The sequence below is a fragment of the Crocuta crocuta genome, unplaced genomic scaffold (assembly GCF_008692635.1).
Source record: "Crocuta crocuta isolate KB4526 unplaced genomic scaffold, BGI_CrCroc_1.0 scaffold64, whole genome shotgun sequence".
Taxonomy (NCBI): Eukaryota; Metazoa; Chordata; class Mammalia; order Carnivora; family Hyaenidae; genus Crocuta; species Crocuta crocuta.
Window position 1 is genome coordinate 7,229,977 of NW_027530640.1, and position 27,972 is coordinate 7,257,948.

A 27,972-nucleotide genomic window follows, 5' to 3' on the forward strand; every position below is an offset into this window, starting at 1 on the left:
TAGGACCATATTGCTTTCCTTTCTGATGGAAAGAAACACTCTCCCTTGACAGGAGTGTCCATTCCCTAAGCTGTTAGAAGGAATACCAGGCAGGGAGACCCATCCCCAATGACCAGGTACTTATATGCTCATCTTTAAATTGCGGTAGATGGTAATAGAGTTAGGTCCACAAACAAAAGAAGGAACAGACACCATTTGCAGAAAAGAGAAAACTGATGGGTAATTTAGTGCCTACAGGTTGGTGGATGGTTTTTAAAGGAAGGATGTTAATCAGTTTTCTCCATCTTTGGAGGAGGAAGGAATAGGAAATGAGTCTCCGTCAAGTAGTTAACAGTTATAAGGCCAGCATTTATTAAACACTTACGCACTCTTCCGAGTGCTTTACATGTATTATGTCCCTCACAACTCCTGAGTCAGGTAATATTATTATCCCCATTTTACAAGATGAAACTGAGCTATAAAGGGACTGAGTAATTTGTATAAGGTAAAATAACTAGTAATCAGAGGAGCTGGGATTCAAACTTGGTCTGGCTTCAGTGCCCAAAGTCCAAAGTCCTACTAGAAAGCCTTCAGCATCAAATCACAAATGATTTTCATGAATGGAAGATCTTGACCACTGAACCATTTGACACTTTCAGTGCCTACCAATCTCCAAGGATAGACCAATAATCTATGTCCTTAAGGTTGCAGCTTAGTAGTGAGTGGCCTGTGGTCTAGCCCACCCCATCAATCCTGTTCCCTAAATACTTCCATCTCTTGCCCTCCACCACTGCCTTCTTGTACCATGCCCTTCTGCTGTCTTTTCTCTGATGTACTCTCATCCTTTTTCCTCTCTTTCTCTCCTACTCCTCCATTTGTCCAGCATACTTGGTTTGGCTCTTCTGTTATGCAGAAGCAAAAAGCCTGCTGGCCCCTGGACAGCACATTCCCAAGGCACCTTCTTTGGGAAGGAGATCCTTCCTCATCCAAAGGCTGAGCATAGGCAGCCTAGGAAGCAAGGAGAAGAAAAAAGAGACCAAACAGTTCTGAAAATGAATTGCCCTGCTTTTTCTCCACAACAGGAAATATCGGGTTAGCCTTGCCTTTTACTCCAGTAAACAACAGCACGTGGACAGCACTCTTCTTCCCAGAAACCAGCTGCAGTGTAAGGAGAAAGTGCTGGGCTCATCCTCACCTCTGCCACTAACAATCTGTATGACTTTGAGCACGTCTTTTCCCATGAGTTTCCCCATCAAACAGCATAGAGATTGGACCATACTGGGGAGCTCTTAATTTAGGATTCATGAGTGGATTCAGGGGGATCCATCAACTCTCAGAGGATAATTTATAGAAATTTTCTCTTTTATTGATATTTTTATTGAGACAATTTTATATTTTCATGTAGTTGTAAGAAATACAGAGAAACTCCGATTTCCCTGTGTGTGTGTGTGTGTGTGTGTGTGAGAGAGAGAGAGAGAGAGAGAGAGAGCATTTACTGCTATTCAACTGGGAGTTTTCTTTTGTATATGCTTTTTTCCCTGGGGAAAGTTTCTTAGCTTTAATCAGATTCTCTCAAGTATTGTAGATGCAAAAAGGGGTTTGATTCCCAGCTCTGAGAATTCTAGAAGACCACACCCCAAGCCTTTATAGCTCTCCCTTCCAAAAGCAACATTTAATCGGCACTTACCACATGACAGGCATAGAGATGCATGTGGAGGACAGGTGAGGGGAAGAAGTACAGGAAAAATGGGGGATGCATAAAGCACAGTCCACTGAACTCACGCTCCAGCAGTGGAAGACAGGCATTCCGACAGGTACACATATCATTTATTAAACATACAGAAGAGAAACGGCCTTGTTGCTTGGGGCGGCTTGGGAAGTACTTCCACAGAAGCTGATGCTTGAGCTACATCTTAAAGGATAATCCAGAATTCTTCAGCTGAGAAGAGAAGAACTGGCTGTTAAAGTCACTCCCTGTTAAATCATATCTATTCTAGATGTTCTTATGAAAACATAGGAAACTATGTCTACATTTGTTTATTCTACAATGTTAAGGTGTCAAATTCTTCAGCTCCCGTGTGTTCGTGTTGAAGCCAAGGGATTTTTTCCCCCTGAGTCTATTTTCCACTGTCTTGTCCAAATTGGATACCAAATCCTGCCTGCTTAGCCTGAGAAAGGCATGTTATCTCTGGCACCTTGATCACATCAGAGCTTATATTTAAAGCATGAGTGATGAAAAGAGACCGCGGCTGAGTCCCTGGCTCTGCCCCATCCCTAGAGCACTCTCCTCCTGTCCACCTAAGGCTCTAGAGGCCAATCCTACACTGGCTACTGAGGATCACAGCTGGTCAGAGCCATGAGTAAAACATCTCTGCCCTGAGGTTTCCCACAGAGGCTCTTCAGAAACCCTCTGAGGCTGGGTTCCCTGGCTTCCCTATGTGTTTCCCCCACCCCAACCCATATTTGATAGTTGGCTGCCTTGTGTGCGCTCAGGCTCAGACACCCCTTGGGAGCCTCTTTCTCCGTGTGGATTGCAGGTTCTACAGCAGGCTGTTCAATTCCCAGTACTGCTCACAGGGAGATGGTTCTCTCTGGTACAGTCATCCTGCACCAGGGAGACCAAGACCCTACTATCAGGCCCATCCTTTGAAGAACCCCCTACAAAAGCCTGATTCAAGGCATAACTTCTTATGGCCTCTGTGTCCTCATGCAAAGATATTTAACCCCCTAAACATCAGTATTTTCATTCATATGATGGGGATCATATTAGCACCATCACTATAGGGTTATTTTAAGCTTTAAAGAAATTAATCCATGTAACACTGTAGCACATAACAAGTATTCCAACAACATTAGCTAGTATTATTAACTATTGTTATAATAAAACTATTTCTGGTTGTGGAAGAATTAATGATCACTGCAGAAAATTTGTGAACTGCTGGCAAGTTTCAGGAAGAAACAATCATAACATCCAGAAATGAGGGCTACAATCATTTTGATGTATAGCCTTGTCAGCTTTTCTTGGTGCCCATATATATGTGTGTGTGTGTGTGTGTGTGTGTATCCGATATTTAATTATCAGAAATTAAAAACTATGAACTAAAGTTCATGTTGTATGTGTCTGTTCTGTAATGTTTTATTCAACTGATATATCATGGCCTTTTTCCCATGTAGTTAAATATTCTTAGAAAAGATTACTTCTAAAAAAAAAGTTGTTTAATGTTTATTTGTGTGTGTGAGAGAGAAACAGAGGGAGAGAGACAGTGTGTGAGTTGGGGAGGGGCACAGAGAGGGAGGCACACAATCCGAAGCAGCCTCCAGGTTCCGAGCTGTCAGCACAGAGCCCACTGCAGAGCTCAAAGTCACGACCGAGATCACGACTTGAGCCAAAGTCAGTCGCTTAACCGACTGAACCACCCACACCCTCCAGAAAATAATAATTCTAAATGATTACCTAGTTTTCAAGCATATCAATGTAGCCCAATTTATGTAACTAATCCTTAGTTTGGCAGTTAGATTGTGTCCTATTTTTATAAGTACCATGGTACGTGTCCTGTTTACAAATGTCTGTGTGCATCTTTATTTATTCCTTAAGACAAATGCTTAGAAGTGGGGTGACTGTGCCAAAGGATATATACTCTGTTTTTGTTTGTTTTGTTTTAATGTCTGGTATAAATTGGATGAAGACTGGAAACTTATCAATAAAGATGCTGTGCACATATTCTGATGCCATTTTCAAACTCTTTTCATGTGTGTGCATGTGACTTGAGCACTACCCCAAACGGAAAAATTCTTCTAGGTTTGGTTCAAACAGCCATCTCTAAAACCATGGAGTTCATGTAAGAGCACATGGAATTTTTTAAATTCACAATGAACAATAAAAATCCTTCTCGTGATGTGTTCTTATGGTTAAGTGTCCACTGTGGATCGAGAGAACCTATTTAGAACAGGATCAGGACCACCAGAGTTGGGATCATGGTAGAAGAGATCTTCAAGGCACCTGAACTGAGGATCAGAAATATCCACAAACCAATACACTTTTCCCTCAATGATCTGTATAATTTATGCAAATTGAGATCCTGTTACTTAAAACTGCTTGGAAATTGTATATGGAAACCTGTTCTAAGCTTCCAGCTTCTTTCTTTATAAGTCTGTATTTGTTCCTTAAGGAAAGGTTGTTAATGTAATACATTTCATCAACCTTATACTTAATTGTATGTCATATTTCCTCTTTCCAATAAAATTTTCATATTTAAAAAAATGAATCCTTTATTCTGACACTCCCATAATCGGTACTGGATGACCTGGTTTTGTGAATTTTGATGGTAAATTCATTACTTCTTAAAATTTATTTTTAAAGTTTATTTATTCATTTAGAGAGAAAGCATGAACAGGGAAGGGGCAGAGAGAGAGAGGTAGAGAGAGAATCCCAAGCAGGCTCCGCACTGTCAGCTCGGAGCCCCATGAGGGGTTCAAAGTCACAAACCATGAGATCATGACTTGAGCAGAAACCAAGAGTCATACGCTTAAACAGCTGAGCCACCCAGGCACCCAATTCATTAATTATAATAACATATTCAGTGCCTGTCAATCCACAAACCAAAACAAAAGCCCCGGCAATAACCACTATTGAAGCATAAGTCTTTCCACACCATGTTCCTGTGTTCCCCACCCAAGGGAACCATTTTGAATCATAAATTCATTTCCTTTTCTTTTGATGTGGTTTTGCTCTATGTGTATATATTCCTAAAGAGTAAATTTTCAGAACTGTCCTTAGCTTTATAAAAAGGACATCAAACTGTACGTCATCTTTTGGGATTTGTTTTTTTCCATTCTCTTTGCTAAAATTCACCCACATAAGTGCATTGTTTCTAGGATTAACTCTTGTTCACACTGCTGCTATGAACATTATACTAGAAATGTCCCCTGTTGTACATGCACGAAGAGTCTATGGACCTGATTTACACTCCCACCAGCTATAAATGAAAGAGCCTCTAGATCCACAGTCTCTGGTATACCACGGATCCAGCCGTCAGGTGGCTCTCCAGAGGGCTGGCTCAGTCTACCTCCCTCCAGCAAAATACAAGAATGCCAATTTCCACAAACTCTTTCCAACCCTAGGGATCATCAAAAAATTCTGACCATTTGATAAGAAAAAGATACATCTCCCTGCTGTGTAACTTTGTTGCAAGGTACTGACTCCTCTAAAAGCCAAGAGAGAAAGGGTTTGGCTCAGAGAATTGTTTCCAGTCTGATAACTTCAGTGACATTTCTGGGACTGATTCCCCAGTGGCTCAGCTGCTTTTCCATGTCCTAAAAGAGGTGACATGGTTGGAAGGAGGGAAGGGGAGCCAGGATGGGAAACCAGCCCAAATCACCACAGTGTAAGCTTGTCTCCTGGTCCCAAACTCTGCCAGTGTCAGATCACTCCTCCTTGATGAAGCAAGCATTATCTCTTCCCTACACCACCCCTCCCCAGAAGAGCCAGTATAATGCTTCCCTTTGTTATTTGAATTGATAAATTTAAACCTCTTTCCCTGCTCTGCAGTAAAAGAACTTTCTATTTTGGGCTTAGTGACATAGCCAAAGCCGAGCAGAGAGCAGCAGGCTGCAGCATGAGTTAATAGTTTTTATTCAAAGGAAGGAACCTGCAAGCAAACACAAGGACCTTCCAAAGTACATCATCTGCATAGCAACATGCAGCCTATTTGCCTGTCTTTCTGGTGACAGATATTTCTCAAAGTTTAAAATTCAACACTCCTTAATGTTCAGAGTAAGCTGATGAATAAATCCTCAACAGTGAGGAATAACCAGGAATTCATGGATGTCCACCTGTATACCTAGGGCTGAACTAGGTATAATCAGAAAAGAAAATACGGTCTTTAGGGGGAAGTCCAGCCTCCCAAAGTTACACTGATTTGAGGAGTATCTAAAACATTTGCCTGAGAATATGCTTTCTTCCTTAGCCCTGAAATCTGCCTGAAACCCCACGTTGGTGTAGGGCCCCAGGTCTCAAGAAGCTTCCAGGAGTACACAGACATCATGCTTCTAGTAGGGCAATCTATTTAAATCTTTAGCGCCTGTTAGCACATAACCACAGCCTGGAAGAACAAGACAGAGAACAAGTAAATCCCCCTTTCGAGTCTCACCCTGACAAACTTTTTCTTATGGGACGTTTCAAACATGCATAAAGGTAGAGATAATAAACCTCTATATACCTATCACCTGCCTTCAACAATTATTAAAACATGGCAATCTTGGGGCACCAGGATGGCTCAAGTTAGTTAAGCATCTGACTCCAGGTTCTGAGCTAGCTGTCAGCACAGAGCCGGAAAGAGGGCTCGAACCCACCAACCATGAAATCATGACCTGAGCAGAAGTCAGACGCTTAAACAACTGAGCCACCCAGGCGCCCCAAGTATCTGACTCTTAATTTCAGTTCTGGTCATGATTCCAGGCTCCTGGGATCAAGCCCTGCATCGAGTCTGCTTAGAGTCTCTCTCTGTCTCTGTCTCTGTCTCTCTCTCCTTTCCTCCCTCTCTCTAAAATTAAATTAAATTTAGGGGCGCCTTGGTGGCTCAGTTGGTTGGGTGGCCCACTTGAGCTCAGGTCATGATCTTGTGGTTTGTGAGTTCGACCCCCACTTCAGGCTCTATGCTGACAGCGGAAGCCTGCTTTGGATCCTGTGTCTCCCTTCCACTCTCTCTCTGTGCCCCTTCCACACTCATGCTCTGTCTCTCAAAAATGCATAAACATTAAAATTCTTTTAATTAAATTTAACTTAATTTAAAAAATGGCAATCTTGGGGGCACCTGGGTGGCTCAGTCGGTTAAGCGCCGACTTTGGTTCAGGTCATGATCTCATGGTTCGTGGGTTCGAGCCCTGTGTTGGGCTCTGTGCGGACAGCCAGCTCAGAGCCTGGAGCCTGCTTCGGATTCTGTGTCTCCCTCTCTCTCTGGCCCTCCCCTACTCATGCTCTGTTTCTCTCTGTCTCAATAATAAAATAAAACATTTAAAAAATGGTAATCTTGTTTTATCTGTACCCTATCCTCCCCTCGTCTCCATTTTAAATCCAATTTAAAGCAAATCAAATATTTTCATAAGTAAATACATCAGTATGTATCTGTAACAAATAAATCTTTTTTCAATAACCACTTTATCACATCTTTAAAATTAACAATAATTTTTTAATATCATCTAGTATTCAGTCAGAGGTCAATTTGTCCTGATTTTCACAAATGTCTGTCATTGTTTATCCTAAATTTCTTTTTTAATGTTTTATTTATTTCTGAAAGAGAGAGAGAGGCAGCATGAGCAGGGTAGGGTCGGAGAGAAAGGGAGACAGAATCTGAAGCAGGCTCCAGGATCTGAGCTAGCCGTCAGCACAAAGCCCTACGCAGGGCTTGAACCCATGAATGGTGAGATCGTGCCCTGAGCCGAAGTTGGACGCTTAACTGACTGAGCCACCCAGGTGCCTTTGTCATTGTTTATTCTAATCAGGAGACAAACACTGTCATTTGTATTTGTTGATATATCTTGTCTGTAATCTATAGTTTATACTTTTTAATTTTAAATGTACAACAATTTCCTCTCCTTTTTTTATTGTTCTCCGTTTTGGTGTTATTGACGATAATAGGTATTTTAGTTACTATTGCTGTGTAACATAAAACAAGCACCAGTTTATTGTGCTTGTGGATTCCATGTGTTGGAAATTCAGAAACGGCACAGTAAAAATGGCTGCTCTTTGCTCCAAGGCATCTGGGGCCTGAGCTGAGGAGATTCAGAGTCTGGTGAAGACTTCAAAACTGAAAGCTAGAGGCATCTAAGGTTTGTTTACTCACAAGTCTGGTGTCTGAGGCTGGAGCACTCAAAAACTAGGACTTGTGACCAGAGCCCCTACACACAGCCTCACACATGGTATGGCTTTCTCGCAGCTTGGTAGTCTCAGAATAGTCAGATTTCTTACACAGCAGCTGAGGGCTCCAAGTTCAAGTGTTCCAGGCAACAAGGTGGATGCCATATCACTTCTTATAACCTAACCTCAGAAATTATCTTGTCACTTTCGTTGTGTTGTATTGGTTGCAAGCAAGTCTGAAGCTTACCCAGACTCAAAGAGAGTAGAATCAAACTCCAGCTTTACAGAGGCAAGGGCAAAGTTCCAGAAGAGCATGTGGGATGGCAGATATTGTTGCTCTACTTGGGACTAGGATGGTCATTCAAGCCTGCCTTTCCAACACCAACCAGAATAGAGTTGCAAATCATGGAAACCTAGTGGAAGAGAGAAAGGTGGGGGAGCTTATTTGTTTGCAGGACCATGTCCTACAGCTGTGAAGATTATACCCTTAAGAACCAATGATGTTACCAGGCTGAGACCCAGCAGCACTTGCTACAGCTGTGCCTGACTGTGGGGCTGTGCTGCCGGGAAGAAGAGGCACCTGTTCTTATACATGTAAGATACCACAGGGGCAAGAGGTGTCCCTTAATGGATAGCAAAAGGTCATTCAATCTAACTTAACACTTATCAGACACTATTGAAAGGGTATGCTCTTTATGCTACTCTGAAGAATATTAGGTCTTTTTTTTTTTTTTTTTTTGGTTTAAGCTGCACAGAGTTGACCAAGAAGTATCTCAAAACTGGTGCTGGAGTTATTCATATATTTGTTAAATGGTACAAGTTTTATGCATCAGTTACTTTCTGATTGCATTCATCTAGAATGTTCCGGATGAATCTTGAAAGAAGCTTATATGCTGTGTCACAATGACGATACACCCATTCTGACCTATCTGCTGCAAGCCTTGGCTGAATGCAAAAAGTGGAAACCAGTCCAAACAGAATTCAGGTGTGTTTTGTTTTGTTTTGTTTTGTTGTGGGTTTTTTTTCTCTTCTTCTTTGCAGTCCCTATTCTTCATTAACATAGCTTTTATAGATTGATTAAATTCCTAGGGAATCGGGGTGCCTATATGGCTCAGTTGATTAAGTATCTGACTCTTGATCTCAGTTCAGGCCTTGATCTCAGGGTCATGAGTTCAAGCCCTTGTTGTGCTCCATGCTGGGCAAGAAGGCTGTTATTTAAAAAAAAAAAAAATCCCTAGGGAAGTAAATATTCTCATTTCTGTTTATGGCTATGAGGAAGGTAAAATAATACAGATAAGGCAAGTTAACTTCCAAAGATTTTTAAGGACCAGGATAGCATCAGACATCCCTGAGTTTGATAAGGGCAGGTATGTTATAATGAGGCTCATACAAGTCCAGGTATAATTCTCCGTCAATGAGATTATTAAAATGTGGTGATTACACTGATCTGACCATGCTGGTGGTGAGGAATACCTCAAATGGCAAGGCTCAGGGCACCGAATTTTTAAAAAACTTATTAGGCCTCAGGTGTAGAGGGTTAAATTAATCGCACTTTTCAGTTCATGGCACATTACCTACTTGTCCAGACAAGGCCACTCTTTTAGGTATGTGTGTCTGTGTTTTCTCCTATTCCCACTCCTCACTCCTATCCTTCCTTCCTGCAAGGAACCATTCTAATACATTTAATATATTTTTTGCCCTGTCTGTGTTCATGTGCATGTGTGTTGTTGTCTTGTTTGTGTGTCTTTTAACTTACATGATAGCACTGTGTTACAGATCTCACCCTGTCTTGTTTCCACTCCATACTTTGTTTTTAAGACCTACGCACATTGCTATGTGCATATCCAGTCCATCATTGCTGACTGCTGCAGAATACTCCAGAAATGGGCACCCCCAGTGCCTGTAACTTCCCAGCACCCAAAACAATGCTGCCATGAGCAGCCTCATATGTGACCCATTTGGAACCTGTGGAGCAATTTCTTCAGACAACCTCTCACCCATACGGTGTCTTTAAGTGCATTAGAAAAGGTACCTCTTCGTCTTGGAGAAAACTGCCCCATGGTAAAATGCAAGGTGTGGCAAGGTGGAGCCCAGACTCGGTTTCAACCCCAACTCACCCCCCTCTCAGGTGGAGTCTCGTTCAGGGTACAAACTGTAGGAGGTGGCCCTGCCAACAAACATACCCCATTTCTCACTTCCACTGGCTTTCAGCTGTTTGCAACATCACTCCTGGTTAGTATAAGAAAGGGGATGGTTGTCAACTGACTACAGAAATCTCATCATAGGATCTGTGTCTACTTGATTTGATCAAGCAGTGCTGCATTGCTTGAGCACTTTATACTTGGACTGATGCAGTATGTGGGAGTGCCATGGCTAGTTTATGACCTGCACAGGAACTGGGGAGTCAGACATGGCTACAGTACACGGTGGTAGTGCAGATATACCTGCCTGAGGCCAAGGCAAAGGGTGCAAGTAATTTAATCCCTCACTCTGTCTTGGAGACGGCAGAGAAACATCTTTTCTCTTAATGCTTAATGTCCTATTGTCACAGGACACGTGTGAAGTATAAAAAAAATTGTAATTTTTTTCAGAAAAGAGTTAACGGGATCTTCAGATTTCTGGAAGAAAGGCAACAGGCTTCATATCTGCAGGGCAGTAGCTCTGAGTGGCTTTGCCACAAATAGTGGACAGCCGGCCCTGAGCCATCTTGCCTTTGCCCCTTGGTGAATGTCCCGGGGCCGACATAAATAAGAACTGACAGTTCTTTCTCAAGGCCACCTGGACAGGCCAGAAGTCAACCACCCAGAACAATTCCTTTAAGTAGGTCAGGTTTCAAATCCATCAGAAATTCTTGGTGACCATTCAGATATACCTAAACCCTCTTTTTTTAAAAATTCATTTAATTAAAAAACATTTTTATTGTTTGTTTATTTTTAAGAGAGAGACACAGTGCAAGCAGAGGAGGGTCAGAGAGAGAGGGAGACACAGAATCTGAAGCAGGGTCCAGTCTGTGAGCTGTCAGCACAGAGCCCAACTCAAAGCTCAGATGCAGGGCTCGAACCCACAAGCCATGAGATTGTGACCTGAGCCAAAGTGAGACACTCAACTGACTGAGCCAGTCAGGTGCTCCGATCTAAACCCTCTTAAAATAACTCTCTGTGGAGGGGGCACCTGGGTGGCTCAGTTGGTTGACCATCTGACTTTGGCTCAGGTCATGACCTCACAGCAGCCCCACATCGGGGTCGCTGCTGTCAACACAGAGTCTGCTTGGGATCCCCTGTCCCCTTTTCTCTCTGCACCTACCCCCTCAGTCTCTTTCCCTAAAAAATAAATAAACATTAAAAAAAATAACTGTGTGTGGAGGTAAATGAAACACCTAAGTTATATCGAAAGCTGTTATTTTCATGCCAATGTTTTTTTCACCTGTCCAATGAGGATAATCACAAGGAGAACTTCTAGAAGAAGACAGAAGTCTTAATTTATAATTTTTTTCAGAAAAAAAGTCAATGGGATTTTCAGATTTCTGGAAGAAAGGTAACGTCAAAAATCAAACTATAACTACATTTCTGGATTATGCTTGTGAATTTAGAACTACACTTCAGTATTTAATATAAGTCTGGTTAGGGTCACCTGGTTGGCTCAGTCTGTTAAGCATCTGACTTCAGCTCAGGTCATAATCTCACAGTTAGTGAGTTTGAGCCCGGTGTTTGGCTCTGTGCCGACAACTCAGAGCCTGGAGCTTACTTTGGATTCTGTCTCCCCCTCTCTCTGCACCCCCCTCCCCCCCGCTCATGCTGTGTCTCTCTCTTTCTCTCAAAAATAAATAAACACTAAAACTTTTCAAAAAAAATAAGCCTGGATAACAGTCAATCACACATGGATGTGAGCCACAGTAAATACCATCATCATTACTGTTAATGTATGCAGTTGTGAACACACAAGGGTGAGCTTTGAAACAATGCAGAAGAACAAAAGTACAGATCAGTTGTATGCATTAATTAACAAACATGAGGGTCTGGAAAATATGGACCACTAAGTGGACCTATGACATAAAAACCATAACATAAGCTTCATATTTAGGAAGAGAAACACATGGGACACCTTGCTCAGTCGGTTAAGCGTCCAACTCTTTGGATTTTGGCTCAGGTCATGATCTAATGCTTTGTGGGATCGGGCCCCAAGTCGGGCTCCATACTGAGCGTGGAGCCTGCTTAGGATTCTCTCTCTCTCTCTCTCTCTCTCTCTCTCTCTCTCTTTCTTTCTCCCCCTATGTCTCCCGTGTGCACATTCTCTCTTTCTCTCAAAATAAATAAATAAACATTAAAAAACAACAACAACAGAAAGAGGAGTACAGGTTAAAACCTACAGATGGCTGCCACATGTCAGGAAAGATACAGAGATTCACAAATGACCTGGCTGCTTCACATAGGACAAGGCATCCACCACCCACTGAGACTTGACTCATCCTTCTCAGATGGTTCCGGCATAACTTCATCCCTTTCCATCCCTCCCACCAGAAATACATGACTTCATCAGGGGCCTGGAGCTTACCTGTACCCACAGTGTCTCTTGGTTAGCTTCCCATCCCCATATCATGAAGTCACTAAATCATGTCATTGGCTTGTTGATGTTTAATGACCTTTAAAGAGGTCTGAGGTGCCTTCTACAGAATGTGAATCCAAAGTCAGCATCTCTCCCAGGCCTGTCAGCCCAGGCCCCTGCTTTTATCATTAGGAATGACTGAAACCAGGGGCACCTGAGTGGCTCAGTCATAAACATCCGACTTTGGCTCAGGTCATGATCTTGGTCGTGAGTTTGAGTCCCGTGTTGGGCTCTGTGCTGACAACTCAGGGGCTGGGGCCTGTTTTGGTTTCTGTGTGTGTGTCTCTCTCTCTCTCTGCCTCTCCCACACTCGTGCTCTCTCTCTCTCTCAAAAATAAATAAACAATAAAATTAATAAATAAAACCTTTAAAAAAGAAATGAAAGTATCTTTATTCTGAGAAGCTCAGGCTCATAAGAAAAGTTTTAAGAGGGGCTCCTGGCTGGTCAGTCGGTGAAGCACGTGACTCTTGATTTTGGAGTCATGAGCTTGAGCCCCACATTGGGCATAAAGATTACATAATAAAAAATAAATAATAAACAACCTTTAAAAATAACTTAAGGAATAGCTACTTAATAATGATGGGGGGGGTGGAGAATGGTAGGGGATAATGATCAAGAAGTTATTGTGTCACCAGACAACTCATCAAGAAGAAATTGGCCCAGATTAAGGCAAAGGAGATTTGAGTTGACTTCTTCCTGGTGATGTATTTGACAAAAGAGGAAAATCCAGGCTGGGTTAGGCCATGAACAGGAGGATGGGAACCTCATCCCATTCCACAGTGCTAGTCTGGACTCAAGGCATGCCCGCCTGCAGGGAGGGAAGGGCCAGCTTCCTTATACACGTGGTAACACTTCCAAAGAATGGCTAGTTGCTCTTGCAAGCTGAATTGTTTATTCCTAACAACCAAAGAAGAACCTACTCCTAGAGGAAAAAGGAGTGCTGAGAGCCTGTTTAGGATTTCCAGAGCTCAGATAACCTGCTATGTCTGCTCTCCTGAGCTCCTGGAGAATGGATGTGTTCACTGTTGGTTTTCTTAACCACTGTTTTTGTTGTTATTAATGTTTATTCATTTTTGAGAGAGACAGAGCATGAGAGTGGGAAGGGCAGAGAGGGAGGGAGACACAGAATCTGAAGCAGGCTCCAGTCTCTGTCACCACAGAGCCCGAAATGGGGCTCGAACCCACAAACCGTGAGATCATGACCTGAGCTGAAGTCAGACATTCAACCAAGTGAGCCATCCAGGTGGCCTAATTTTCTTTCAAGAGGAAGGGGAATCTTAAATGTTAAGAAATGTTCAAATAATCAAATAAATCTTAGTTCTTGTATCAGAGCTACATTTGGCAATTATCCACACAAAACTAGTATAAAAGGTTTCTCCTAAAGAAAACATCCTGGAGGAACTGAGCAATGCTAGAGAAGACAGGAGCCCACCATAATTTCCAGTGAGCTTCTAGGAGCACATGGGTGAATGGGTTCATTCTGACAACTGGCAGTTCCCCGCCCTTCTCAGCTGGGGCCCCGCGTGTGCATAAGCAAGTTTCCTCCTGTTGCATCAATCAACAGCTAGAGAATTGAAAAATCCCAGCTCCGCATACCAGGCTACTTAAGCAATGATGAATCTGCTTCACTTCCTCTATTTCCTAACCAAGAATGTAGTTCCAGTTTCAGTGTGGAGGCCAGAAAGGGCTGATGACATCACCACTTCCCCACAGCGGTTCACTCAGACACCTCCACAGGTAAGCCACCTGCCCTACAGTTCCTTGTGAAGGCCCAGATCAGAGTTCTNGAGTTAGCATGAGCAGGGGAGGGTCAGAGAGAGAGGGAGACACAGAATCTGAAGCAGGCTCCAGGCTCTGAGCTGTCAGCACAGAGCCCAATGCGGGGCTCGAACTCAAGAACCGTGAGATCATAACCTGAGCCAAAGCTGGACGCTTAAACAACTGAGCCACCCAGGCGCCCTGACAGACCAGAGTTCTTAAATAGGGCACTTAACATATCGTCTGACTTCTTTTTTTTAAATTTTTTTTAATGTTTTATTTATTTCTAGGAGAGAGAGAGAGACAGCGTGAGCAGGGGAGGGTCAGAGAGAGAGGGAGTCACAGACTGAAACAGGCTCCAGGCTCCGAGCTGGCAGTCAGCACAGAGCCCGACGCGGGGCTCGAACCCATGAACTGCGAGATCATGACCCAAGCGAAAGTCGGACGCTTAACCGACTAAGCCACCCAGGCACCCCAATATTGTTTGACTTCTTATCTGACTAAAATTTTCAAAACGAACTTCCAAGAGGTGGGGACTTGACCAACAGTGCTGAGACCTGCTGTCTACCATGGGCCATGCTGCATAATTATATGACCTGGAGCAAGTCTATGCACATTCAGGACCTCTGGATAACCTTTAAAATGATGCTTTGACCTTTCTCGCCAAGAAAATTTTCCACAACTGTAGTCTGAAAGAGGAAAAGGGGTTGCAGTTGCTGCAGAAGACTTCTGGTGACAACTTCACCTACCTTGAAGAATTAGAGCTGTGTTAGAGCCACACCAATAAGACACAGACCTAGGGCTCTGAGCACAGCCACTGGGGGACAGGTCTATGGTCCCCATCATTTGGGGACGAATTTTGGAATAATCACTGGCTCACGGGGGAACACGGCTGCTTCTCTCATCTCTGTTTCCTTCCCTTTTTCCCTCCCTTCTCTATCCTGAGACCAAATTATTTCTGATTTACAAGAAGAAAAAGTAGGATGTATTCCCCCCACCAGCTTCAGGGAGAATCACTGTTGTATCTGAGTTGGACTCAGATGCTCCTGACACATACGCCAACATTTAGATAATCACCAACCCTTTGCAAGCCTTATGAAAAATAGTGGCTTACACTATATGATCTCCTTTTTTTTTTTTAATGTTTATTTATTTTTGAGGGAGAGAGAGACAGAGTACAAGCAGGGGAGGGGCAGATAGAGAGGGAGACACAGAATCCAAAGCAGGCTCCGGGCTCTGAGCTGTCAGCACAGAGCCGGATGCGGGGCTCAAACCCACGAACCATGAGATCATGACCTGGGCTGAAGTCAGACGCTTAACTAACCGAGCCACCCAGGTGCCCCTATGATCTCCATTCTTATCTTTAACATTTTATTTTATCATTCTTGAGAAATCATACTACCACGGATGAAGGGCTGGTTACATGGAAAGTCCTGCCATGATGAGATTACGAATCTAATGGAAGAGACAAGGCAGAGGAGAAAAAGCTCTAGGAATATAGATAAAAGGCACAGGCAAATGCATAAGAAACTAATCACAGCTCTACAGAGTTAGTGTAGGCTTGGAGAAGACAGGGGACAGACTGACTAGTGTACTATGCATTAAGAAGAGCAATGACTGGGTATGCACATTTTTCTAGGAACAATTCATTAACATTTCTTTTTCACTGTAGTATGCAACCCAAAATCTAAAGAGTGATCATTTAAAAATTGTGTATAGTTTGGGGAACCTGTGTGGCTCAGTTGGTTGAGCATCTGACCTCAGCTCAGGTTATGATCTCACAGTTCGTGGGTTTGAGCCCCACGTCAGGCTCTGTGCTGACAGCTCAGAGCCTGGAACCTGCTTCGGATTCCATGTCTCCCCCTCTCTCTGCCCCTGCCCTGCTAGCACTCTGTCTTTCTCTCTTTCTAAACAAACAAACAAACAAACAAACAAACATTTAAAATTTTTGAAAAAAGAAAGATGTTGACCAGTGGAGAGGTGTGAAATACTGCCATTCCCACAGACTGTACAATGAAATGGCACTCAATGCCAGCTTAGCCAATAAAACCTCAGAGAGTGGGTGATGGAATCTCATAATCAACCTAATTTCTTAAATTTGTTTATTCTGCACCTCAGAGTGGGGAATCATGAGATGAAATCCCCCTGGAAGGAAAATTAGAGTCTGCCTCCTTATGAGAAATTCTCTTGGATTAGAGGAGGCTCCATGTCATTAGCCAATGTCATGGTGTCACACACGTTCCTTCAAGAGCTATACAGATAGCTCAGGAATGTAAGTGAGCACCGTGTATGAGGGAATTACTTGCAAATCCAATGAACAATCCAGAAGCAACAGTCTCTGAGAGTTTTCCAATGCCTAAATCTACTGGTTTCTGTTTCTTTGGAAATATTATAGGAATTTATTGGAACCGTGATAACCTTTAGTGTCATTCACAAGGAATTGAAAAGAAAGTAGTCATGTTAAAAAAAGGGGGTGGGGATGGTTTTCTGTGAGAGATATATACATACTCCCTATATTCCTTTGTACTGATTGACAGATGTTCCTTTAAGAATGTTACATAAGAACAGGGACGCCTGGGTGGCTCAGTCAGTTGGTTGAGCGTCCAACTTTGGCTCAGATCATGATCTTCCAGTTCATGAGTTCGAGTCCCGCATCAGGCTCTGTGCTGACAGCTCAGAGCCTGTAGCCTGCTTCGGATTCTGTGTTTCCCTCTCTCTCTAACTTCCCCCCAACGCGCACCCACCCAGCTCGCACTCTGTCTCTCTCTCAAAAATAAACATTTAAAAAATTAATTAAAAAAGAATATTACATAAACACAGAGGTAAGTTTATGCAGTTCCCAAAGATTTATGCACAAAAAATTCCCTAAATCAAATCCTATTTTTAAAGTTTTCCAAAAGAGCACATTTTGTAAAGCTAATTCATGTTCTCTCTCATGTTGTGAGACTAGAGCTTTGAACGTCTTGTTTTCTTAAAATGAAACAATCTCAACTAGGCTCGCAGGAGGCAATCACATATTCTTGGGGCTGTGCATGCCTTTTCACTCCTGCACCACTACTGCAACAGTCACCTAACTGGTTTGCATGCCTCTCCTCCCCCTTCACACCGAGTTGCCTTCTTAAGCACTTACCTAGTCCTGCCACTTCATTTAATGCTTCCAGCACCTTCCCAAAACCCCTAGGTCTTGAAAATAGCATTCTAAGTTCTGAGATCAGTCCCTGACTTACTGGAAAATCCTCATTCCTCACTGCTCTCTACTATCCACATACTCTATTTTCTGGCCTATCAGCTAGTAAATGTTTTTAGAACATAAGCCAAGTTTTATCAAACAATGAAGCACTGAATTCACGTCTAAACGTACGGGACAGTATAGCCCAGTGTTTAAGAGCATAACCTTCATGTCAGATTGGTTCCGATCCTGGCTCTGTCACCTACCAGCTGAGTGACTTTGATAAAATCACTTACTCTGCCTGAGCCACATGTTTCTCCAACTCTAAAATCATAAAAGGGTAATGATTAAAGCACCTTTCTTGTAGAGTTGTTAGGAGGATTAGGTTGGATTAAGCAGGTAAAATGTTTAGCTCACTGCCTGGTACCGAATAAATATCCAATATATTAAAGCTCTTACTTCAGTCTTTTAAGGTCCATCTGTCTGTCAAGAGACACCACCCCTTGAAGCCTTTACAATTCGCCCAGTGAAGATCATCTCTCCTCCATAACCCTACAGATCATTCATACCTCTTTCTCAGCACAACTTTCTGTCTTGTATTATTTTTATTATTCTGATACACATCTTTTCTGTTCTACGCTGTTGAATCCCTGCCATGTAGTAAGCACCATAGGGATAAAAAAATGAAGAAAACTTGGGTCTTTGTCACGCAAGTTGTGCTCAACATCTAATTAGCAAACAGACATTGACAACCCAAATACGATTCACCATTGTTTGTTCAATAAAGTTGTGGTTCATTATTATTATATTATTTCCCTAAGGTCTCTTTTACAGAAGAATCTCTAAGTATGAGCTACATTTTAATACAAGGACCATTTTCCTGATCGCTAAACAGAATTTACTGCTTGAGAACAAATGTAGTCAAATACAATTGAACACAGCTGGGTTTGAGGAACTATCCAGGGAAAGGTACTATCAGTGATGTTTTTGAGATCGAAATGATACAATCCAACTAGGATTTCCTCTGCTCCCAAAACTTTTGCCAAAACAAGTACACAAAGTGTTAGACCTAAGATATGGCACAGAGCTAGAAACGCTTCTAAGCCTCCTTTCCCTGGTGATGCAACTGTTATGTGCATTCCTGGTGTATTTGTAATCCAGGGGCAGAAGACTCCGTGAAGGCCGCACAACCATGCTGCATCATGTAACCCAGCCTGGAGATAGTCAAAACCCTGAGGTCACCGTCTCCGACTGGGCTTCGGCTGCAGAAAAGGAGCAGTCCTAATCACTGAAGGAGTCCTCTGTCTTGTACTAAATGAGGTTTTAGGTCAGTGCTGTGTTCCCAGTGTCAATAAGACTTCAAGTCAGACTGCTAGGGTTCCTGCCTCGCCCAAATACCAGAAGATGACACCTATAGCACCTGCTACAACAGGAAACAATGCAGCTGGACAGCATACTTTGACCGTGTGGCTGGGCGTGTGCCATCAAGACGACTCCGCCCGAGGTGAGTGCTCTGAGCGGCTAAGGAAAGAGGAGTGGCCGGTTTGTTCTCCGGGATAGAGCAGACCATGCCCCCTTCCTCCCGCGGCCCCCACTCCAGGCTGGCTGAGCAGTACAACCTTGCTGCGGGGTTGGGGGTGGGAGGTAAGGCTGGTTTTCTCACTACACCTCCAGAATTCTAGCTCCGTGGGGAAGGGTTAGAGAGGAAGCATTACCCAATTAGGGGCAGTTCTGTGTTTCTGAATACAGATTCAAAAGCCAGATGTACGGTCAAACAATGGGCTTAAATGTTTTAAGTACAGTTAATTCCCGGAAAGCTAAAAACATCATAGTATTAAACAATTTATTTTCCAACATTTGTAGGTATTTCCTTTTTTTCCTTTCTTTACAACTGAGCGTGTTATCTGGCATGTGACTAAGAGTCCAGATGGGACTAAAGATTCATGCTTTTAGTGGCCCTCCAGGGCTCAGCTTTGACTCAATGTTATCACACTCAGGAGACGGATGCTTCTAATCACTAGCATCAGTAACTTCATGTTTCTACTCCAAATAATTTCTGGTTTTGTCCCCACAAAAGAGTAAAATATTCAAAGTGTCACATAGGCACCAGGGTGCCGACAATGAGAGCACCACTTTCAAGCCTGCATGATGGACCTGGAAGAGGGTACCAGACTGCATTAGGCCAACTGATGGACGAGAGAGTCTGAATGTTAGACGGACCGACTAAGGAAAAACTGTCAGTATACTGAATACAGAAGTAAAACATGTGAGAGATGAGGGCTGCTGGTTGTATGAAAACTATACCTTTGTAGAGTATCTTCTAGGTTATAATCATTCTGTCATCACCTTACAATTTCACCTCATCCCGCACCCTTCTTCAGTTTCAAGAAAGAACAAGAATGGTAAGATGACAAAATCAGTATTTGCTTAGCATGAATTACCAGTCAACAAAGAAGTATATTTAGATCTTCCTTGACATGGTAAATATTGAGTAACTGCATAGCCATCTAATGGGGTGTTAAGAATAAAAGTGTGTTACAGGAGGTCTTGACACAGGGTCTATAAAAGGCCCAAAACCAACTTTATCACAGAGTTAAACGATTACCAGTCATATAGAAACCAGGTATCTGTGGAAATGGCTGTCAGTTTCCACAAGCCACCTGAACAAGTCTAGATCCTCAGCCCATCAATGGACTGAGCTAGCTGCCCTCCACTCAGAATGAGATCTTCAGCCCAACACATGTTCAAGACAACTTCACTCAATGTCTTGTGCAGAGCAGCACATCAGCAATTTAAAAAATTAAAACAAAGGCTTGATTTAAACAGAGGGTAAAAATATGAGAAATATATTTGGACACTGATTGAATAGTTGATGGTGCATTAACAAAGTGTTAATAACTTTTATAAAGACATAGAATTATGCCTTTGTAGGAAGAGGCCTGAGCTTTTAGAGATAACATTTTGAAATATTTAGGGAAGGATCAAATGATGTCAGGGATTTGCTCCAAAATAATATAAAAGGGGAAGAAATGAGTGGGGAAATACACGAAACAAAACTGACCACACGTTGATAATGGATAATCTGGGTGATAAGTACATGGAGGGCCATTGTGATACTCTGTCTACTCTTTCATACTTTTGAAATTTCCCACAACAAAAAATTTTTTTTTAATTTTGGAGCATTAGGGGCGCCTGGGTGGCTCAGTCAGTTAGGCGTCCAACTTTGGCTCAGGTCATGATCTCATGGTTTGTGGGCTCGAGCTCCGTGTAGGGCTCTGTGCTGACAGCTTGGAGCCTGGAGCCTGCTTTGGATTCTGTGTCTCCCTCTCTCTCTTCCTCCTCCCCAGCTTGCACTCTGTCTCTCTCTCTTTCTCAAAAATAAATAAACACTAAAAACTTAAAATAAATAAATAAATAAATAAATAAATTTTAGAGCATTTGAAACCTAAATTAAAGCTGGATACAAAGAGTCCTGCTGGGGTGCCTGGCTGGCTCAGTCATTAGAGCATGTGACTCTTGATCTCAGGATCATGAGTTTGAGCCCCACAATGGGTGTATAGATTATTTTAATAAATAAACTTAAAAAAAAGAAAAAACTTGCAGGGCACCTGGGTGGCTCAGTTGGTTGAGCGTCCAACCTCAGCTCAGGTCATGATCTCACAGTTTGTGCGTTCGAGCCCCACATAGGACTCTGTGCTGACAGCTCAGAGCCTGGAGCCTGCTTCAGATTCTGTGTCTCCCTCTCTCTCTGCCCCTCCTCCACTCACACTCTTTCAAAAATGAATAAACATTAAAAAAGAAAAAAAAAANCCAACCTCAGCTCAGGTCATGATCTCACAGTTTGTGCGTTCGAGCCCCACATAGGACTCTGTGCTGACAGCTCAGAGCCTGGAGCCTGCTTCAGATGCTGTGTCTCCCTCTCTCTCTGCCCCTCCTCCACTCACACTCTTTCAAAAATGAGTAAAGATTAAAAAAGAAAAAAAAAACTTGCCACATCAACATGGATAAACATTTAAAAAATGTTGGGGAGGGGCACCTGGGTCCTTAGTCCATTAAGCATTGGGGACTCTTGATTTTGGCTCAGGTCGTGATCTCTCAGTTCATGAGATCGAGCCCTGCAGTGGGCTCTGTGCTGACAGTGCAGAGCCTGCTTGGGATCCTGTCTCTCTCTCTCTCCCTCTCTCTCTCTCTCTCAAAATAAATAAATACTTTAAAAAATGTTGGGGAAAAGTGTGAATAATGATGTTTATATAAAATGCCAAACAATACAAGTGATACAATACCAACTCCTAAGGTTACATGAAAAAACTTAGGAAGACAAGCATGGGAATGACAGAAATTTCCAAACCGTGGTTATTGGGGTGCAGGAAGGGGAATGTAATTGGGGAGGGTTACACAAAGGGCTTCAACTACTTTTATATAAGGTCATAAACATTTGTGATTATTATATTATTCTCTATTCACTTTTGTATTTTTTAAATATTTCACAATAGAAGCACACATAAAAATTAGAGTTAAAAAAAATGAAACAGAAATTGGATAATCATCTGTGGGGATGTTCTGGAAGAGCCCTGCACTTCCTGTGTTGACTTTTAGAACAATACCCATCGCTACCCCAATCCTCAGCTTATGAAACTTGCTTCTTTTTTTGTTAAAATATTTTTTACAAATTTTTTAACGTTTGTAGTTATTATTGAGAGACAGAACATGAGCATGGGAGGAGCAGAGAGAGGGGGAAACACAGAATCTAAGGAGTCTCCAGACTCTGGGCTGTCAGCACAGAGCCCAATGCGGGGCTCAAACTCACAAACCACAAGATCATGAACTGAGCCAAAGTCAGACACGTAACCGACTGAGCCACCCAGGTGCTCCTAAAATATTTTTATTATAAAAAAAAACATGCTGACAAAAATATAATTAGCATATTTAAATAATAATAATAATAATGATAAAACAAACTCCTTTGAACCATGACTCATGAAATCTGACAATACTAGGACCAATGAGGTTCCTGGTACACTCTCTGTTCACATTCCCAGCAGACAGAGCTGCTATCCTGAAGTTTGTGTTTATCTTTCTTGGACTTTCTGTAATCTAATCACATATTGTGTATTTAAGATATAGTGTTGCATAGGGGCGCCTGGGTGGCTTAGTCGGTTAAGCGTCCGACTTTCGCTTAGGTCATGATCTCGCGGTTCGTGGGTTCGAGCCCCGCGTCNCAGAATCTTAAGCAGGCTCCATGCCTAGTGTGGAGCCCGACATGAGGTTTGATCTCACGACTGTGAGATCATGACCTAAGCCAAAATCAAGAGTCAGATGCTTTACTGACTGAGCCGCCCAGACACCCCTCGACTTATTTTAGTGAGAGATATTATGAAATGTATTGATGTTGGTGTATGTTTTGTAGTTCATTCATTTTAACTCTGTGTGCACTAAATTACTATTTATTTATCCAGTCTATTGCTGATGGACATTTGGGTTGTTTCCAGTTTTTGCTATAACAAACAACACTGCTGGACACATCCTTACCTTCATCTCCTGAAGTCTATGTGCAAGACTCTCTCTACAGTAAACACCAAGGAGAGGAACAGTTGGGCATAGGGTAAGTCCATCTACAACTTGACCTAGATAAGGCCAGATTTTCCACAGTGGTTGCCCCAGTGTACACTCCCACCAGCAGTGTATGAGAGATTCCAGTGCTTTGTGTCCTTACTAACACTTGGTATTGACAATTAGTTTGCCTACTGAGTGAGGTGAATCTATGGTTTTAATTTCCATTTCCCTGCTTATTAATGAAGCTGAGTCTCTTGTCATGTTATTGCCCACTCGTCTTCCTGCTTTTGTGAAATATCTGATTTAGTCCTTTGCTCATTTATAGGTATGCTGTCTTTTCCTTACTGATTTTTAAGGGAATTTACTATATATTTTAGATATAATAATATAAACTATGTAATTTCCTAATTGTGACCTGCCTTGACTTGTCTAAAAGAACTGTGTTTCTCCCTCTTTGATCTGTTAGAGTGGTAGACTAAAGCAATAGGTTTCCTAATCAACCTTGTATTCTGGGACAAACCCAACTTCATTATTATACAGTACCATTTTTATTTATTCTGGATTTTGCTTGCTAATATTGTGTTTAGGATTTTTGCAGCTGTAAGTGAGATTGTCCTTGTTTTACTGATCTTGCCTGGCTTTAGTTTCAAGACTATTCCACATATACGTTCACTGAACAAAAATTTTTTGGAATGCCCACTATATACAAAGCACTATTCTAGGCATTTGGTCACATCATGAACAAAAGAGAAAAATATCTCTGTCCTGGTAGAGATTACATTATAGCCTCATATGATGAGTTGGGATATGTTCCCCTTTTTTTACTTTCTGGAGGGGCTATATGACTTGGGGATTATCTCACCCTTAAATGTTTGAAAGAACATACTGTTTCATTTTTGTTTTTGTTTTTAAAATAAGCTCTACACCCTATGTGGAGCTGGAATTCACGATCCTGGGATGAAGAGTTCATGCTCTACGGACTGAGCCAGCCAGGCACCCTTGAAAGAACATATTTGTTAAACTCTCTGGGCCTGGTGTTTTAACAATTGATTCTCTTATTTTTTTTTTATTTTTAAAAAATGTTTATTTTTGAGAGACAGAGTACGAGGGGGTAGGGGCAGAAAGAGAGGGAGACACAGAATCTGTAGCAGGCTCCAGGCTCTGAGCTGTCAGCACAAGAGCGTGACACAGGGCTCAAACTCACAGACTACGAGATCATGACCTGAGCCAAAGTTGGACCCTTAACCAACTGAGCCACCCAGGCGCCCCAACAATCGATTCTTTTTCTTGTTTGGTTATAGTATCATTCAGGTTTTCTGTCTATTTTTGAGTCAGTTTTAACTAATATTTTACAGAAATTCTTCTAGTTCATTTAAAATTTCAAATTTATTTGCCTGAAGTTGCTGGTAATGTTCTCTTACTGTTTTGTTCTATTTTGCTTTTATCTCAACTGTGTCAGTACTTACAGCCACCTTCACATTTCTTTCCTGGCCTGCTGCCTCTTCCCCATTTTTCTTGATCCATTTCATGACAGGCTTGTCAATTTTACTAGTCTTATCAAAAAATTACCATGTGGGGCGAAAATGGTGGGGGAAAGGGAGAGAGGCAAACCATGAGAGACTCTTGAATGCTGACAAAAACTGAGGACTGATGGATGTGGGGGGGAGGGGGGATGGGCATGGAGGAGGACACTTGTGGGGATGAGCACTGAGTGTTATGTGGAAACTAATTTGCCAAACTATTTGTAAAAAAAAAAAATTAAAAAAAAATAAAAAAATTACCTTGTGGCCTTGTTCTCTGTATTATATTCTCTATTATATCTCCTCTTTTCATTTCATGAATTTCTGTTCTTATAGTTATTACTTCATCCCTTTTATTTTAGCTGTATTCTGTTCTTTTAAAAATTTCTTCAGTTGGTGTTTAATTCATTCATTTTAATATATTCTCTTCTGATAGAAATATTTGAAGTAACATATTTCCTTCTTAATATCACAACTCTTCTCTAACTTTTATAAAAACCATAACACACATACACACAAAAATCATAGGACTTCAGCAAATTATCACAAAGTGAACAGATCATGGGTGACTCTCCCATGAGTCACCAGCCTCTCCCAGTCAGAGTCTCCTGCTTTCCAGAAGGTAACCACCATCATGACCTCTGTCACCACAGATCAGTTTTACCTGTTTCTGAACTTAATGAAAACAGAATAATGTAGTATGTATTCTTTTTTATATTTGGCTTTATTGTTTGATATTATATTTATGAGATGCATCTAAGTTGTTGTATGTGGGCATAGTTTGTTCATTTTGTGGCTATATATAATATTTCACTACATGAATACACTAGAGTTCATTTATCCATTGTACTGTTGATGGCCATTTGAATGGTTTCCAGCTTGGGGCTAATGCAAATAATGCTGATGTTTTATTTGCAATGTTTTATTTGCATTTATTTGCATTTATTTAAATGCAAACTATTTCATTTTGAAATAATTTCAAACTTATAAAAAAGTTACAAAAATAGTACAAAGAACATTTTTCCCTGAACCTCTTGAGACTAAATTGCTGGTATGATGCCTCAAATAACTTAGAATTTCTATGCAACTCCTGTGAACAAGGGTTCCAATACAATCATCAAAAGCAGGAAATTAACATTAATATATCACTATCATTGGGGCGCCTGGGTGGCTTAGTCGGTTAAGCGTCCGACTTTCGCTTAGGTCATGATCTCGCGGTTCGTGGGTTCGAGCCCCGCGTCGGGCTCTGTGCTGACTGCCAGCTCGGAGCCTGGAGCCTGTTTCAGTCTGTGACTCCCTCTCTCTCTGACCCTCCCCTGTTCACGCTGTCTCTCTCTCTCCTAGAAATAAATAAAACATTAAAAAATATATATATATCACTATCATCAAATCCAGAGACCTCATTCACGTTCTTCCAATTGTCCCAGTATATCTTTCATAGCAAAACACTCCAGTCAGCGATCACATGTTATATTTGGCTTTCACATCTCTTTCTCCTCCAGTATGGAGGTTCTTCAGTCTTTCCTTGACTTTCAAGGCCTAACTCTTTTGAACGTTTCAGGCCAGTCATTTTGTATAGTGTTCCAGATTTTAGTTTTTCTGATATTTCCTAAAGTTTAGATTCAGGTCATGTATTTTTGGTAGAAATATCAAGGAAATAATGTGGTTATTTTCATTACATCCTGTCAGGTGGTAAATCAGGTCAATTTGTCTCATAACAGAATATTCACTTTGACCAATTTACTAAGGTGTTTTCCAGCAAGTTTCCCCTCTGAAAAATTACTCTCTTCCATTTGTAATTAATAAGTATCTTGTGGGAGACATTTTGACACAATGCAAATATCTTATTTAGTTTTAGCATCCATGAATGACTCTTGTCAGCAATAACTATTAGTGTGATGGCAAACGATGATTTTTTTCCATCATTCCTTTTACATTCATTAAATGGAATTCTACTTTAAGAAAGAGCTGTGTCTTCTCCCCCTTAGTTATTTTTTTCAATTACTTATTTATATGTATATAGACTCATAGATACTGATTTTTATTTATACATTATACTCCATTGGCGTCGTTATTTGTTTTGTTGCTCCTATTGTTTCAGAGTTGACTGTTAAAACCTCCTTTCAATTGGAATCTGTATCCTTTCAAAATAATTTTGAGAGGACTCTTGTACTTTCTGGCACAAAAAGATGCTGCAGGTTTATCATCTACTTTCCCTACCCTAGGCCTGGAATCAGCCATTTCTCCAAAGAGCTTTGTCATCTTTTATTGAAGAAAAATATTTGGAAGTAAAGATGTAGGCACTAGATGCACTCATTGCTGGAGATGTGTCAGCAGGAAAAAACTAAGAAAAATATAAATACATATGTGAAAACACATATATACAACTATATCTCATAAACACCATGATTTGATTCCATAATATACTTATTTGCTCAATCCTAGAATGTACATAATATACATAAAAGTTTCAGAATTGCTAACACATGCTCCTGTGAAACACAACTTTGCTAACTAGAGTACAGTATTTGTGTATTGTTCTTTTTGATTTTAGCTTTATAGCAAGTACATAGGCAAAATACTCTTTTCTAAAGCTATTTAGGTTAGTTCTTTTCTTTTCTACTCTCTCCAGTGTGATTATTTTATTCATTTGTTATGATTTGTATTCAATTTTGGGTCCCACTTCTAACACACACACACACACACACACACACACACACACCTTGGTGTCATATAAATGAAATGGGAGAAATGAAAAGTATTTTTAATGAATGGTAATAAAATAATAATAGGATATTTGATTGGGGAAATAATGAGCTTCAACTTCCACTATCTTCCATATGCAAAAATTAATTTGAAATTAGATCTAAATCAGTCAAACATTATTACTGTAAAACTTCTAGAAAAATACATAGGAGAATATCTTTGCAACTTTGAGGCAGGTAAAATTTTTTTAGCTCATAGATACCATGAGCCATTAGAGAAAACATTGATAAGTTGGACTTCATCACAATTCAATATTTCTACTTATGAAAAGATGCCATTAGAAAGATGAATAGGTAAGGCCACCCAGGTGGTTCAGCCGGTTAAGCATCCAACTTTTGATTTCAGCTCAGGTCATTATCTCATGTTTCATGAGTTCCAGCCCCACATTGGGCTCTGTGCTGACAGAGCCTGCTTGGGGTTCTCTCTCTACTCTCCCTCTGCCCTCCCCTGCTCATGCTCTCTCTCAGTCTCTCTGTCTCTCAAAATAAATAAATAAACTTAAAAAAAAGAAGAAAGATGAATAGGCAAGCTACAGACTTATATGCTAGAAAAACATTCTCTATCAATAAAGGATCTGTATTCAAAATAGATTTAAAAACCCTATAAGTCAACAAATAAGACAAACAATCCATTAAAAATGAACAGAAGTCTCGAATGGGCAAAAAATCCATATATACAAAAAGCCAAAAAGCATATGAAAAGGGACTCAGTCATTTTTCATCAGAGAAATGCAAATTAAAACCCCAGTGAAATACTACATCACACCCCC

At 41.3% G+C, this 27,972-nt stretch overlaps 1 protein-coding gene across 10 annotated transcripts in view; it reads right to left on the minus strand.

Moving 5' to 3' along the window:
• Nucleotides 1-327: 327 nt before the first annotated feature.
• The window catches only part of CDKL3 (cyclin dependent kinase like 3), a 118,082-nt gene continuing 90,437 nt past the window's right edge, over nucleotides 328-27,972 (minus strand). For 7 of the 10 annotated variants that reach the window (XR_013336184.1, XR_013336185.1, XR_013336188.1 and 4 more), the window contains 2 exons: nucleotides 8,082-8,247; nucleotides 328-1,918 (listed from right to left, as the gene is read on the minus strand). Coding sequence is in view for 3 of the 10 variants with exons in the window: in XM_077768922.1 (XP_077625048.1) it covers nucleotides 1,886-1,918 (33 nt within the window). In the remaining 7 variants the exon portion in view is untranslated. The remainder of the gene's footprint in view (nucleotides 1,919-8,081; nucleotides 8,248-27,972) is intronic. The other 3 variants (XM_077768923.1, XM_077768921.1, XM_077768922.1) reach the window with 1 other exon arrangement.